Genomic DNA, 16,540 nt, shown 5'->3' with positions numbered 1-16,540 from the left:
TTAATATTTGTTTAATTATTACTTTTTTATTTAGGATGATAATATGTCTGAAGGCAAAGGTGGCAATGTGGTTGCCAATGGTGCTGAGTAAAGAATCAGACCCTGTAATGCTGATTAGTTCATTGGAGAGGATCCATTCTAGAGTGGACGATTCGCCACTAGATTTATCTGGTGGATTATTAATTACTTTGGTATAGTTATAGAGATTTATGGGCATGGGTACAGTTTTTGAGCTGCAGAGTGTCCAATCCGTGTGGAGATCACCCATTATTATGGTTTCTAATTTAATGGTGTTAGCTAGCCAACATAATATGTCTTCAGCTTTTGGGATATTGCTACCTGGGGGTATATAGAGGACTATAATATAGAAGTTGAGAGGTTTTTTTTAATGAATATATAGGTGCAGGTTGTCATTTCAAATGTACTTTTGTTGATTATAGCTCTTCCTCCTGATTTTATTTTATTTTTTATCCTGCTTAAGGATTTGGTATCCAAGATGGGATTTTATGGTAGTGGATAATGGCGTGAAATGTTTGTGTACGATTTGTTGCTTCAGCCAGTCTTCTGTAGCAATAAATATATCTGGGGAGTGGTAATCAGAGTGTGTGGATGCCTTGCACTTTGTTAGACATGTTTCCAACACTGGTGTGGAAAAAGAGTATAGTAAATTCTGTTGTCTATGTGGGGGTGAAGAGGGTGGGTTAGGTGAGGTTGATGTAGACTGAAATGGGGGGGCTAGGCAAGGATTAGGGTGGATGCTCCCTTACAGTTTTCTGTGGCAGCTGTTATAGAGGTAATGAAGAGACCATTTTAACTTGTATTTAATTTTACTAAGAATTAGATACATGGAGATATTCTGTTAATGTAATTAAAGTTGTGTGGGCTATGGTGTTGCAGTCAGATGATGCAGAATGTGAGGTAATGATGGGGTTGGTAGAGAGATAGATGTTTCCCTGCAGCGATGGCTACTATGGATGGATGTTAGGTTGGTTACTATTATGAGAAGGAGTAGAAGAGTTAAGTTAGATAGTGAATCAATTTGGCAATATTTAATGCAATTTGATAGTTATGAGAGGATCTTTAATTCAGAGTTTCTCTGAGGGATGATGTGTTCTATTAGTACTGAGCAATGAGGAGTTAGTTAGAATGTATGGTGTAGTGTTAGCATTGGAGGTGGGGTGGAGAGTGGGATTGGTTGAGGATAAGAGGAGTCAAGGTTGTAACAACAGTAGAGTATGGGGAGGAGGGATTGGGAGTAGGTTTGGAGAGAGCCCAATCACAGCATGGGTGAATGGAGCAGGCCCGACCCTGAGGGCTCTTGTACTAAGAAAAAACAAACAAAGCAAACACAAAAAACACAAAACAATCAAACAATCTGTTGAAAGAACATGAGGATCTGGTAGGTTTACTTGACTGTAACACACACACACACACACACACATATATATATATATATATATATATATATATATACATATATATATATATATATATATATATATATATATATATATATATATATATGGATTCACTATACAATCTCGAAGTACTGAAATGTCAAATTTCAGTATTTCGAGAGTGAATAGTCGAAACCCCACATACATGAAAACTCACAATCATGAATACCACAACCGAGACCATTCACGCACACACACAAACCAGGACATAATCCCACACACATACACCTACCTAACTAAACAAACATAACAACACACAGAAACACAACTAACCTACCTATATGCAGGGGGGCACCCCCCTACTTATATATTCTAACTCCAAGGTCGCACTAAACACACAAACACACAAAAACACCACTGCACACACTCACACATACTAAAATCCCTACCCAATATCCTCAAACACACAACACTTACCTGAAACCCCAGATAAATCCACAAACCGCACCACATGTAATGAATGCAACACCACGATAGCAGTGGATTCGACATTTGCAGATTCGACACTTCTGCATTTGGCATAGTGTAGTTTCGAGTAACTGCACTTTCCATTATTCAGTCTCGACATACTGAAATTTGAGATTTCAGTACGTTGAGATTGTCTAATGTCTCTCTCTCTCTCTATATATATATTACATATGCATACACGCAAGCACTATATATATATATATATATATATATATATATATATATATATATATATATATGGTTCCACTTCACAATGTCGAATTACTGAAAACTCGAACTTCATATGGTCGAGACCACATGGTTGAGTTTTCAGTAACTCGAAATTATGAAGTGGAATTAAAAAAAAAACACATTGTTTCTGCAGTGGGCAAGCCCCCCCCTGCAACCCCCTACTTAAATACTTAAATATATCAACTCCAAGATCACGTTACAGTAGGGAAAAGGGAAATCTCCCATTCCACGCTGTATGCAGAAGTGCAGAACAGGACATCTCCCATTTTCTTGCTATAGTGTGATCAAGGAGATGGCATATTTAAGTAGGGAGGGTGCAGGGGGGGCTTGCCCCCCTGCAGAAACAATGTGTTTGTTTGTTTTTTTTTTTATTCCACTTCGTAATTTCGGGTTACTGAAAACTCGATCATATGGTCTTGACCATATGAAGTTCAAGTTTTCAGTAATTCGATACTGTGAAGTGAAACCATATATATATATATATATATATATATATATATATATATATATATATATATGTGTGTGTGTGTGTGTGTGTGTGTGTGTGTGTGTGTGTGTGTGCGTGTATGTGTGTGTGTGTGTGTGTGTGTGTGTGTGTGTGTGTGTGTGTGTGTGTGTGTGTGTGTGTGTATGTGTATATATATAATATATATATATATATATATATGTATCCATCTATATATATATATATATATATATATATATATTATATATATATATATGTATGTGTGTGTGTGTATATTTATATATATATATATATATATATATATATATATATATATATATATATATATATATATATATAAAATCTATGCGCGTACACACACACACACACACACACACACACACACACACACACACACACACACACACACACACATTTTAGATATGTGTAATACATTCTTTTCTTTTCTTTTAAAATGTCTACTCCTTCAAGGTGGTTTGGAGTGTAGTGACCTACAGTGTCACTGATGGAGACTACAACTCAAGTTAAAAGCAGGTGACTGAAAAATGGTAAGAAATTCCATTGCAAATAAATCAGGAGTGGTGTGACAGTAGGAGAAAAAAAAACTAAATACAGACTTCCCTTCCAGCCAAACTATATGCACAGTAATTAGCTTGTTAGTCTAGTTCAAATGAACCTAAAGTTTAGGCAGGTATTTGACACTTTTACTGCCCAAGGGTGAGTTTCTAGTTCTAATTGAGCTGGAACTTGTGGGTGGGAAATCCCATTCCTTTGTTGATAACCTTAGGGGAGGAGCTTGATTTTAAAAGCATTGAGGTGTCTAATAAATTGAAACTTGTACAAGTTGGCTTGAAAGGAAAGTAAACACAGTGTATTCCTAGCTGATTACTGTGCATGAATAATAATATTTCCACTCACTTGGGTCCTGCCACACACAGAGTATAAGTATATCGGACTGCAGAAATGAAAGCCACCAGAAGGCTAGGTAGGATGGAGCAGAATAAAGGTATGATAAGAGAGGAAGTGGAGTTTCTCATTGGAAATCGTGTGATACAGACGTGCAAGATCATGCTGTATATCAGAGGAGTTATCTAGGATAGGAAAGGTAAATTGAAAAGGCAGAATGGCAAACTGTAAGGACCAGCTACTCACTGAATTTGGGAAAGTATTTCTTCATTCCATTGAAATGAAAACCAGAATAGGTGGTGGAGAGGGAATCTGTGGACATATTGGGTGTGTACTGGACAGAGGGTAAAATGTTAAATGCACTTAAAGGTAAACTAGCTAAGAAATTCCCAACAAGCAAATATATTGTAATTTCCAAGATCACAACCACCTAGAAAAGGAAAACCTTGTAAATAATAGGAACTACAGTTTACACAATCATACCAGTTCTCTCCATAGACAGACAGTAAGACATCTCACCTCACTCTCCCATTCCCACCCCCATACCCACCCACCCATACAGTCACAGACAATCCCTCTACAAGAACCAACTCCACAACCTGAAAAGCTGAAACATGGCACAGTATTCACCCATTATTCTGTATTCAGCAACCAACCCAAAAATATAAGTGATTGTACGATACAGCTCCATCTCAAACATTCTCAGTCAACATCTGCTGATGAAAATGACCTCGGCCACTCACCAATCTGGATATCTAAACTCCTGTACATAAACTTAAATATTGGTCAGTACAAACAACATAAACTAAGCTGAAACTCAGAAACACTTTCTGGTCAAGTGATCTGTCCAGTGTTAAACAACAGATGAAGCTTGTTAGCAGCTCATTGCCTTCATTTTCTGCATTCGTGTCAGCAGATGTATGTCATGTAAAGAGTAAATGCTCTGCAAATAAATTGCAGCAGCAGCAATTTTGAGAGATCAATTTGATTTAAAAGGCAAATTAGGTTAAATATAAGTAGGTCTCTGGAGATGTACAGTACATTTATCTCTGTATTTTCCTAAAAAAGGAAAAAAGGGGAGAAAAGGTTAGTCGTGGTGTAGAGGGATAAAGCTTGGATTACTGCCCAGGTCATTTGAGTTCAAATAGTGGCTTGCGAGATTGACAGTATAGGCAGGGAGGATAGGCATGCCCATTTTGGGGGAAAGGATGGTAATTCGCACCCTGCCCTGCACCTCTTTTCTAATGAAAAAGCCTTGGCTAAGAGCAGAATTTTGTCATAATGTAGTGAATCATTGCAGGGAAGATGTGGGGGTGACCTCACAAGCTGATGATGTAAGCCTTTGTCACAGCATGTAGGGGAACGTGCATGCACTGACAGAGGAGCATAAGTGGTCGATGCAGTGATACAAGTGCTGACATCACCACCACAGGAGTGGTTGTGTCATAAAATAAAGTTCATTGCCACGAAGCTGGAGACAGCACAATCACCTCATGGCTGATGGCCCCACCTTTGGACAGCAGTATGTCTGGTTGCGGGAGAAGTGAGATGGTCTGCAGGCATGAGGTTAAAAAACATAAATGGAGTAAAAGCCCCCCATGACCCCATATCACTCTATTATTTATACATACCATCTCGAGGCTGCACCATGATGGGCCTTCCAGGGAAAAGCTATCAGTGGCACTCTAGTGATCGACCATAAACAATTTGATATCACTAGTGTTTCACAGACAAGCCTGGTTCCCAGTTGGCTTTCTAAATTTTGATAGGTAATGTGCAATTCTGCAGTTATTATTAAGAAGATGAAAACAGCTCTGTCTTTGGGATTTTTCTTTCCCCCATGATAATGCAATTTCAGAGCTGGAAAATGTCAGAGGATGAGAGGGGACAAACTGTGACAATGGAGAGTGAAGGGGGATTGCCCCCTACAAAAAAAGATATTTTTGGTGATTTTTTTTTAATCTCAACTGTAGATTCAGTTCAAATGCTTCCAACAGACAGACTGATGTTTTGAAAATCAATGACAATTTCAGACTTTAATAATTTATTTTCTGGCTTACTAATGAACTTACAAAGTATGTTAAATGGTTGTATTTATATACAAAGCTTACGTCAAGCAAAGTAAGCTCAAAGGGGTATGTATTTTGGTCTCCCTTACTCAGTGAAGTATTTCTTAATGATAATTATCTGTTAATTTTATTTTATTTTAGTTGCTAAGTATCAATGAGAACTGACTGGATTATGTTGCACAAACGTCTTGCATGAACTTCTTTCATGACTCTGAAAGATACAGATGCAAAATACTGACATGGCATCTAAGTGTAAATAAATGTTTTTGAGGAACCTGATTTACTTTTACTTTTTTTTATTTTTCTTCTAGGTTTTCAAAAATGATATTTATGAATTTCATGCTTGTTCAGCAGAGTGTAAGTATCATTTTTCTTCCACTGCATAATCCTTCCTCTGAATTAGCCCTAGTAAGTTGAACAGCAAAGGGAATGAGGTGCAATACTCTAGAGTTCCAGCAGTACCGCCCTGGGGTACTTGTGGCCAAGTTTAAGCACAAGTAGCGGCCAGTCTCTGGCTCAGTGCAACCAGTTTTCATGTGGTGTCCTATAATAACCAAAATGTAAACCAGAGTAGAACATTAACCATTTAAATTTCCAACTAATATTTTTCACTTGGTCCCCTATCCCCATTGCAATAATGTAAACTATAGAGCCATATTTCTTATATTTGTACTAACCTCCCTGTAGAAACTTTATCATGTCCTATAATCAGTTTCAGGAAATGATTACAAAACAAATGTATAATAAAATAACTAAAATCCTTGATTACAGTGTAGCTTCCACTGTGTCCACCCTTCATCTCTAAGTCCTTTCCCAGACACTAAACAGTATAAGACCTCATTTTTCATATCCTAACAGTGCTTACTCTCATACCCTAAGCATGTCTGGGGCAAAGTGAACCACCTACATGGCAGAGTCTGAAAAATACAATTCCCAGTTCTAAATCCCACCCTTAGTCAAAGACTTTCTCCATGGATTCTTTAAACATCCTTCGGCTCCCAATCCCTCCATACATAGCACTGAGACAGGCACCCTTCAATCTTTATGCCCACCCTGTTCTACTTCAAAATGGCACATCATGTAACTTGTAAGATCCTTGACAAGTTTCAGAATGACAGTCCTTCCAGATCAGCCTCCTCCCAGTATGTTTTATCAAGATCTGCAACAACTTCCTCAGCCCACCATATCTTCAGTTTCCCTGTATACCCAAATTCATTTCCTGTAATCTGGAAGCATAACATTGCATCTGCTTCCCCAGCTATTCCAGCTATCCTGCCACTTTTAGGCTTCTTTCCTATACTAGGCAAAACCATTGAAACAGTTATACATTCAGATCAATTCCTGCATAAAACATGCAGTCCAATTTTAGATTCTGGTTTGGGAAAAACAACTAGACTGCCAGTGAGCCCTGATGAAGATTTCTCAGGATGTACAAAGGCAACAAAACTGGTCCAAAGTGTATTGACCTTACAGAGTCATTTGGTTTGAGCCTGTGTTCTGGTAGCCATCATTTCAGGCCATTATCCACTACCATAAAATCCCATCTTGGTTCCAAGTTTAGCCTTCCCTCTAACTTGCTACTCAGTTATGAGCTTATCCTTAGCTCAGCAAAGTCCACATCAGTGATCTTTTGCACAAATTAAAAACTGTCAGCAGTTCTTGTTAACTGTAACAATATCGTTCCCAGAATCCATCTCCTGGAAGCACCAACCCCCTTTTTAAGATACCTGCAAGTGTAGCTTGATGAAACCCTAACATTTAAATACCACACAGAACAAACAAAGGCTAAAATCAGGGGCTAGAAAGAGTTCTCACTTCCTAGCCTCAGAAATCAAAAATGCAATAAGTAAAGGTATCCTTCAGGCCCAGCTGGCATACGGATTACAACCTATTCTCTATAAAAAAAACTCTTCATATTCCTCAGGTCAAGCAACTTCCAAAGGAGTTTTACTTTCATCTGTCTTGTCCCTCCTAACACCACTGTTACATCCTTTCCAAGGTCCACTGAATTTGTATACAACAGACCAATCTTACATTAGGCTTTCTGCTCTTTCAACTACTGACTCCTTCCCAATCCTGTCAGGAAACATCTCCGTAAGAACCTTCAAATTATCACCTTCAGTGCTTGCTCAATAGTAGCCCAGCGCTCAGATGACCTTCCAACAAATGACTTGCACTGACTATAGACTTTCTATTCACAGTTCTAAATCATATGAATCTCTGATACAATTACAAATCTTTCTCTGTCTGCAGATTTACTAGATGAGCTCAATACCTAAAAGATAAAGCCAAGTGTTCCTACTTTATTAGAGCAAGTATCACCTTGAATCTCTGAATAACCCGCCAGTATGTATAACCTATCGCCTAAACCCTTCCTCTATGATTCCAAAGGCATTTTGATTCCATTATGGAGTTTCCAGGCCTTTATTTCATCAATTCTGCTCTGTTGTTTCTAATTTAAATATATAGGTTTGATTTTTTTTTTTATTTTCTTTCCCAAATAATCCACCTGACATGCCTTTTTCTTTCAAATGATTCTCTACACATGATGTAATTACAGCTGCATGCAATAAGTTCTGATAATGCTCTGTATTTTATTTTGTTTTTGGTATGCTATACCTACCATTTGTGTATTTTCTTTTATTTTCAAAGTCATGCAAATATACTAGAAGCTCTTCTTGCATTGCATATTCCTGTATATTCATAATATAGGATTCGTTCAAATTATATGCTTCTGAACAAAAAATGATTGGGTTCATCTGAGCTTGAAATCGATCTTTGTGATCAGTGCACTACCAGTTAATTAAATAAAAAAAGTAAAAAAATGACAGATTCAGAAACCTATAACTGCGACAATGAGCCAGAGGTAGGGCTGCCTTGTGCTCAACACTACCTGCTGAGAGTTCAGCTGTATTGTGCAATGTTTAGGCACATACTGTACAGAATAGATACTGATTAGGGTTCATAAAAAATATCACCATCAGCACTAACTGGACAATGCCACAGTACCCAACAGAATCGTAACACACTACAAGTCCCGCATGAAGCATTGTCATATTGGTGTCTCATTGTCATGCCTCCCAAATTGAACACTGAGCTGTCACAAATAAACATGATAGCGTTCCTCCTACCCACCCAAAACATGTAATTGCATAGGTGCCTTCAAATGCACACATGCCACACACACACACACCCAGTGCTTCATATTACCTACTTGCCATACTGCTAGCACTCTGCCTTCTGCCAAAATAATGAATGGGTATATGTCATCAAAAAACAACATACACTTTTCTTTTTTTGCCCTTTAGTCCTGAAAGAGATGGATACATTTATTCTTTGACTCACTCTGCCTTGCTGTTCTGATACTGGCAAACAGTGCCAAAGAAGTGCACATGCTAATGAGCATTAACCATGCCCATGAACTGCCACATCTGCAAGTCACCTTCACCGGCAAGACCGGTGTACATCTAGGGACAGGATCCTTTTTACTGCTGTGGACAGAAGCCTTCTTGCTGCTGTAGCACGGTTGTGGTCTCTGAATTGCTCTGGCATGGCAAACTGAGCAGAATTGCTACAAACATGATTGTGAAGTGCATTATGCTTTCTGAATACCAGTTATTCTGTTCAAGAGTGCATGTGTGTTGCTGTAACTGCTCTATGCTGCCACTGCCAGTAGCATGGATACAGTTTATTTTTCCTAATTTTATTAAAGGTGCCTTAGCATGCTATTTCCTCGGTAATTCTAATGGCATTTTCCCAACCTGACAAACATCAGATTACTAAGGGTAATAGCCCACAGAGAGTCTCAAGCCTCTGATGAGCCACACTGAAGCTACTAATTCACTGTTCACAAGGACTCCATTTACAGTCATCTTTTTGAATTGCATTTTATGAAAAAGTAGAGACTGTGGAATTTGGTGAAGACTAACAGCAGTTTGTTGGTGTTTTAAATTCAACTACTGGACTACTCTGTTTACAACAGTAGTAATATAAACTATGTATGAAAGTGTTATAGGTAGATGCAACACCATTAGGCATAATGATAACATTAAGTGTGTTGATTGCGAAGGAGTCAGAGTTTCAGTTGAGATCTCTGAGGCTTATGTATAAATATACAAGTGTTAGGGCAACTTTCCCATCATGGAATATCTGCATAACACACTTAAAAGTGCAAGTAATATGGAATCTTATAAAAAAGGAATAGATAACTATTTTGGGGAAGGAAAATGCAACTCAAGATTCCAAAATGGTTTAGGCAGCAGTCAGAATCTATCTTCCGAGATCCCATTGCTGAAGGCCCTCCACCAAGATCCCATTGCTGACCAATCTGTTCTCAACTCTACCTTTATATTATTGCAGACAAAGTGGAGTGAGGCTGAGTGCCACAACACAGAGCTTTGTCCATAACTACTGTGCCAGTACAGTCATATCTGTTGAGGTTAGATAATGTAATGAGCCCTGTGACAGAAGTGTGACTTCCTTGTGATAATCTCTCACAAAAAGTCAAAATAGTAACATTTCCTAAAGAATTTCAAATGTCAAAGGAGTAAAATAAAATAACAAACTTTTAAAATAAAAATATGTTTGTAGTTATCTTCATTCCTGATGTGGGGGCTTTGCTATACACATCCTTACCATCTATACATACTATAGCAATAACCAATGACTGAATGTGGTATATTGAAGATTTATTCACAGTTGGTGTGATTTAATCACGAGGGCGAAGGCAACCTCTTCAATAAATAAATAAATAAATCACACCCAGAACTTGGTTATTGCTATTATAAAAGGACATTATTTTAAAAAAAATTACTTACTTTCTTAAATAATTTCTTTGTATATTCTGCTTATGATATTTGCGCAGTGGTGTTCTTCCATGTTGTTTCCATATCCTGCGGCTTTGTTGATGTACTGCTCATGCGTATGGGACTTATGTTCTCACACTTACAGTGTTCATCAGTGCTTTAGAAAGCAAGCAACAGAGACAAGAAGATCTCCATTCCTTCTTTTTTTTTTCTTTAAGTTTTAAGTCCAGACAGTTTAGAGGTATGAGAAAGAGCAGAAATACTAGGAAAATCAGGTACGTTTCTTTAGTTTTGAATAACATACATGATTTCCTTTGTATTTTCTCTGCCCTCTGTACTTACCTCTCGACCTCTTAGATCAGGAAGACCAAAAATCCCCATAGCATATATTAACAGAAGAAAGTCTGGTCGACCAGATTTTTTTTCTGTTGGTATATGCTTGATTTACAATGGGCATGCTGGTTGGGCTGGCCAGACAGTGTGTGCATTTTTGCATGCAAATGACCTGTCATTGTATGATAACTGTTAGATCACTATCTCACAGCAAAGAGTAATTCCTTCTTCTTCTTCTTCTTCTTCTTCTTTCGGCTGCACCCATTAGGGGTCGCCACAGCAGATCAACTGTTTCCATTTCTTCCTGTCCTCTGCATCTTGCTCTGTCACACCAACCACCTGCATGTCCTCTCTCACCACATCTATAAACCTTATCTTAGGCTTTCCTCTTTTCCTGTTACCTGGCAGCTTCATCCTTAGCATCTTTTTCCAAATATACTCTACATCCCTCCTCAGCACATGTCTAAACCAATGTAATCTTGCCTCTCTGGCTTTGTCTCCAAACCTTCCAACCTGGGCTGACCCTCTAATATACTTATTCCTAATCCTGTCCATCCTCGTCACACCCAGTGCAAATCTTAACCTCTTCACCTCTGCCACATCAAGCTCTGACTCCTGCCTTTTTGTCAATGCCACTGTCTCCAACCCATATAACATAGCTGGTCTCATTACCCTCTTGTAGACCTTCCCTTTCACTCTTACTGGTACTCGTCTATCACAACTCACTCCTGACGCTCTTCTCCACCCACTCCATCCTGCCTGTACTCTCTTCTTCACCTCTCTTCCACACTCACCATTACTCTGAACTGTTGATCCCAAGTATTTAAACTCATCCACTTTCGCCACCTGTACTCCCTGCATCCTCACCATTCCTCTATCCTCCCTCTCATTCACACACATATATTCTGTCTTAGTCCTGCTGACCTTCATTTTTCTTCTCTCTAGAGCATATCTCCACCTCTCCAGGGTCTCCTCCACCTGTTTCCTACTCTCACTACAGATCACAATGTCATCTGCAAACATCATAGTCCACGGGGACTCCTGTCTGATCTCTTCTGTCAACCTGTCCATCACCACTACAAATAAGAAAGGGCTTAGAGCTGATCCTTGATGTAATCCCACCTCCACCTTAAATGCATCTGCCACTCCCACCGCAGACCTCACCACTGTCACACTACCCTCGTACATATCCTGTATCACTTTTACATACTTCTCTGACACTCCCGACTTTCTCAAACAATACCACAACTCCTCTCTAGGCACCCTGTCATATGCTTTCTCTAAGTCCACAAAGACACAATGCAACTCCTTCTGGCCTTCTCTGTACTTCTCCATCAACACTCTCAGAGCAAACATTGCATCTGTAGTGCTCTTTCCTGGCATGAAACCGTACTGCCGATCATTAATCCATCACCTCCCTTCTTAACCTAGCTTCCACTACTCTTTCCCATAACTTCATACTGTGACTGATCAATGTAATCCCTCTGTAGTTACTACAGCTCTGCACATCACCCTTATTCTTAAAAATCGGTACCAAAACACTTTTTCTCCATTCCTCAGGCATCCTCTCACTTTCCAAGATTTCATTAAACAATCTAGTTAAAAACTCCACTGCCATTTCACCTAAATACCTCCATGCTTCCACAGGTATGTCATCTGGACCAACAGCCTTTCCATTCTTCATCCACTTCATAGTTATCCTTACTTCCTCCTTGCTAATCCACTGCTCTTCATGATTCACTATCTGCACATCATCCAACCTTCTCTCCCTCTCATTCTCTTCATTCATCAACCCCTCAAAGTACTGTTTCCATCTGCTCAACAAACTCTCCTCGCTTGTGAGTAAGTTTCCCTCATTATCCTTTATCACCCTTACCGACTGCACATCTTTACTAGCTCGGTTCCTCTGTCTAGCCAATTGATACAGGTCCTTTTCTCCCTCCTTAGTGTCCAACCTTTCATACAACTCTTCATATGCCTTATCCTTAGCCTTCGCCACCTCTCTTTTTGCCATGTACCTCATCTCCTTATACTCCTGTCTACTTTCTTCATCTCTCTGACAATCCCACTTCTTCTTCACCAACTTCTTTCTCTGCATACTCTCCTAAACTTCTTCATTCCACCACCAGGTCTCCTTGTACTCCTTCCTCTTTCCAGATGTCACACCAAGCACCTTTCTAGCCATCTCCTTTACTAGCTCTGCTGTGGTTACCCAGCTGTTCAGTAACTCTTCACTGCCACCCAGTGCCTGTCTTAACTCTTCCCTGAACTCCACCTCACAATTACCCCTTTTCAATTTCCACCATTTGATCCTTGGTGCTGCCCTCACACTCATCCTCCTCTTCTTGATCACCAATGTCATCCTACAAACCACCATCCTATGCTGCCTAACTACACTTTTCCCTGCCACCACTTTACAGTCTGCAATCTCCTTCAGACTGGCCCTTCTACATAAGATATAATCCACCTGTGTGCACCTTCCTGCACTCTTGTATGTAACCCTATGCTCCTCCCTCTTGTTAAAATATGTATTCCTCATAGCCATGTCCATCCTTTTCACAAAATCCACTACCATCTGACCTCCTGCATTCCTTTGCTTAACACCACAGCAAAGAGTAATTCCTGAAATGTAAAATTAATGATTGCACAGTACGGTGGCAGTCACTATTGACTTGTATTTATTACCTGGTATTGAGCGTGATGCTATAACATTCTGTGCAAATAGCATGCATTATCTCTGCATAATGGGGGGGGGGGCAGCGAGGAGTAAATGAAAGTATACAGCTGTGTGACTGTATCACAACCATATATTTCTTTACCAGTTGGCAATAAGAATCTCCCCAAGATCCAATGTTGTACACAAAACAGTTTTTATTCTTCCTTGGCACACTGTTGTAATCATTTTCCCCACTCTTATTGTAATGTCTAAGATGTAAAACAACATGGTAAGCCAATGCTATCATTCCTTTTTAAATATTTGCAGCTGAACCAATATTTTCCAAGCTGATGTCCATATCCCAAGGGTTTGGGAGGGTGGCCTAATGGTTAAGGTGTTTACCTTACAAACACAAGGTACAGGGTTTGAATCTCACAGGGGATAATTGGCTAGGCTTGAAATGACTCACAAGGGCAGGTAGCCTAGTACCAATCTATAAACCTATTCATGAATTTTACAGTTTCCTGCCAGGACCATGTGTTTAGCTTGTAATCGTATTGCCAGATTCTCTCTTGGAAGCAGTTTCTGTTCTTAACTTACAGTAATTGATCAAACATGTGACTTAGAGTTAGAGCAGAAAGGTCAGTTCCGGTTCTGGAGTAATTCTATTGATAGTAAAAGAGGCCGGAAATAATCTGAAGGATCAGAAGATTCCCATCTGATATTATACACTTTTTACTCTAGATATCTTAATTAACTCCCTACGGTCTTGCGGTCTGAACCTTGGTGGGCCAAATATAGTTTTTCAATACTGATATCTGTATTGTAGGACCTTTGTAAGGCAGACATACAGAAATTCTGTCCTTAGTGTGAAACCCATTCTTGGCTTTCAAACTAGCTACTTGCAAGAGTTGCTATCTCTTGTTATGTCTGATAAATGCTCTACCTCTTTTCGGTCTGTTTCCCCAACTTCTTAAGGCTATCTGCCAGCTGGACTGCACAAAACTTTTAAAACTTAACAAATTTTAAGGCATTTATTTAAATGAAGAATAAAATCTGATTGCAAATCAAATGTTTCCATACATTTTGATTGATTCTGCCCTGTTTTAAAATGGATTATATGTTTGGGCAACTGCTCCTTAAAATAAATTTCAGTTTTAAATTGTATTACATTTCAAAACATAATATTCAAAAATACAGTAACAGTATAAGAGCAGATATATCAAAACAAACAAAAAATAAAGCACAAGCTCTCGAATGACTAAAAGTAAGACTAGTACAGGATGTAATATGATTTTAATAGTAGTACAGGGTGGATCATGATTTTAATACTAGTACAGAGTGCAGTACGATTTTAATACTAGTACAGGGTGTAAAATGTACAGGGTGTAAAATGATTTTAATACTAGAACGGGGTGTAAAATGATAATATTTGTACAGGATGTAAAATTATTTTAATACTAGTACAGGGTGTAAAATGATTTTAATACTTGTACAGGGTGCAAAATGATTTTAATACTTGTACAGGGTGCAGTACAATTTTAATACTAGTACAAGGTGTAAAATTATTTTAATACTTGTACAGGGTGTAAAATGATTTTAATACTTGTACAGGGTGCAGTACGATTTTAATACTAGTACAGGGTGTAAAATGATTTTAATACTTGTACTGGGTGTAAAATGATTTTAATACTTGTACATGGTGCAGTACAATTTTAATACTAGTACAGAGTGTAAAATGATTTTAATACTAGTACAGGGTATAAAATGATTTATACTTGTACAGGGTGCAGCATGATTTTAATACTAGTACAGGGTGTAAAATGATTTTAATACTTGTACAGGGTGTAAAATGATTTTAATACTAGTACAGGGTGTAAAATTATTTTAATACTAGAACGGGGTGTAAAATGATAATACTTGTACAGGGTGTAAAATGATTTTAATACTAGTACAGGGTGTAAAATGATTTTAATACTTGTACAGGGTGCAGTACAATTTTAATACTAGTACAGGGTGTAAAATTATTTTAATACTTGTACAGGGTGTAAAATGATTTTAATACTTGTACATGGTGCAGTACAATTTACTAGTACAGGGTGTAAAATGATTTTAATACTAGTACAGGGTATAAAATTATTTAATACTTGTACAGGGTGCAGTATGATTTTAATACTAGTACAGGGTGTAAAATGATTTTAATACGTGTACAGGGTGTAAATGATTTTAATACTTGTACAGAGTGCAGTACGATTTTAATACTAGTACAGGGTGTAAAATTATTTTAATACTTGTACAGGGTGTAAAATGATAATATTTGTACAGGATGTAAAATTATTTTAATACTAGTACAGGGTGTAAAATGATTTTAATACTTGTACAGGGTGCAAAATGATTTTAATACTTGTACAGGGTGCAGTACAATTTTAATACTAGTACAAGGTGTAAAATTATTTTAATACTTGTACAGGGTGTAAAATTATTTTAATACTTGTACAGGGTGCAGTACGATTTTAATACTAGTACAGGGTGTAAAATGATTTTAATACTTGTACTGGGTGTAAAATGATTTTAATACTTGTACATGGTGCAGTACAATTTTAATACTAGTACAGAGTGTAAAATGATTTTAATACTAGTACAGGGTATAAAATGATTTATACTTGTACAGGGTGCAGTATGATTTTAATACTAGTACAGGGTGTAAAATGATTTTAATACTTGTACAAGGTGTAAAATGATTTTAATACTAGTACAGGGTGTAAAATTATTTTAATACTAGAACGGGGTGTAAAATGATAATACTTGTACAGGGTGTAAAATGATTTTAATACTAGTACAGGGTGTAAAATGATTTTAATACTTGTACAGGGTGCAGTACAATTTTAATACTAGTACAGGGTGTAAAATTATTTTAATACTTGTACAGGGTGTAAAATGATTTTAATACTTGTACATGGTGCAGTACAATTTACTAGTACAGGGTGTAAAATGATTTTAATACTAGTACAGGGTATAAAATTATTTAATACTTGTACAGGGTGCAGTATGATTTTAATACTAGTACAGGGTGTAAAATGATTTTAATACGTGTACAGGGTGTAAATGATTTTAATACTTGTACAGGGTGCAGTACGATTTTAATACTA

At 37.8% G+C, this 16,540-nt stretch overlaps 1 protein-coding gene across 1 annotated transcript in view; it reads left to right on the top strand.

Annotated features, from left to right (window-relative positions):
- IL17RC (interleukin 17 receptor C) overlaps positions 1-16,540 on the top strand; it is a 564,676-nt gene that overhangs the window by 472,956 nt on the left and 75,180 nt on the right. Inside the window, exon 16 of the mRNA XM_044077385.1 lies at positions 5,909-5,954. Coding sequence (XP_043933320.1) covers positions 5,909-5,954 — 46 coding nt within the window. The remainder of the gene's footprint in view (positions 1-5,908; positions 5,955-16,540) is intronic.

Source organism: Protopterus annectens, chromosome 7.part0 (assembly GCF_019279795.1).
Source record: "Protopterus annectens isolate FY-2018-M chromosome 7.part0, PAN1.0, whole genome shotgun sequence".
Taxonomy (NCBI): Eukaryota; Metazoa; Chordata; order Ceratodontiformes; family Protopteridae; genus Protopterus; species Protopterus annectens.
This window is presented reverse-complemented; position numbering and strand designations above follow the sequence as displayed.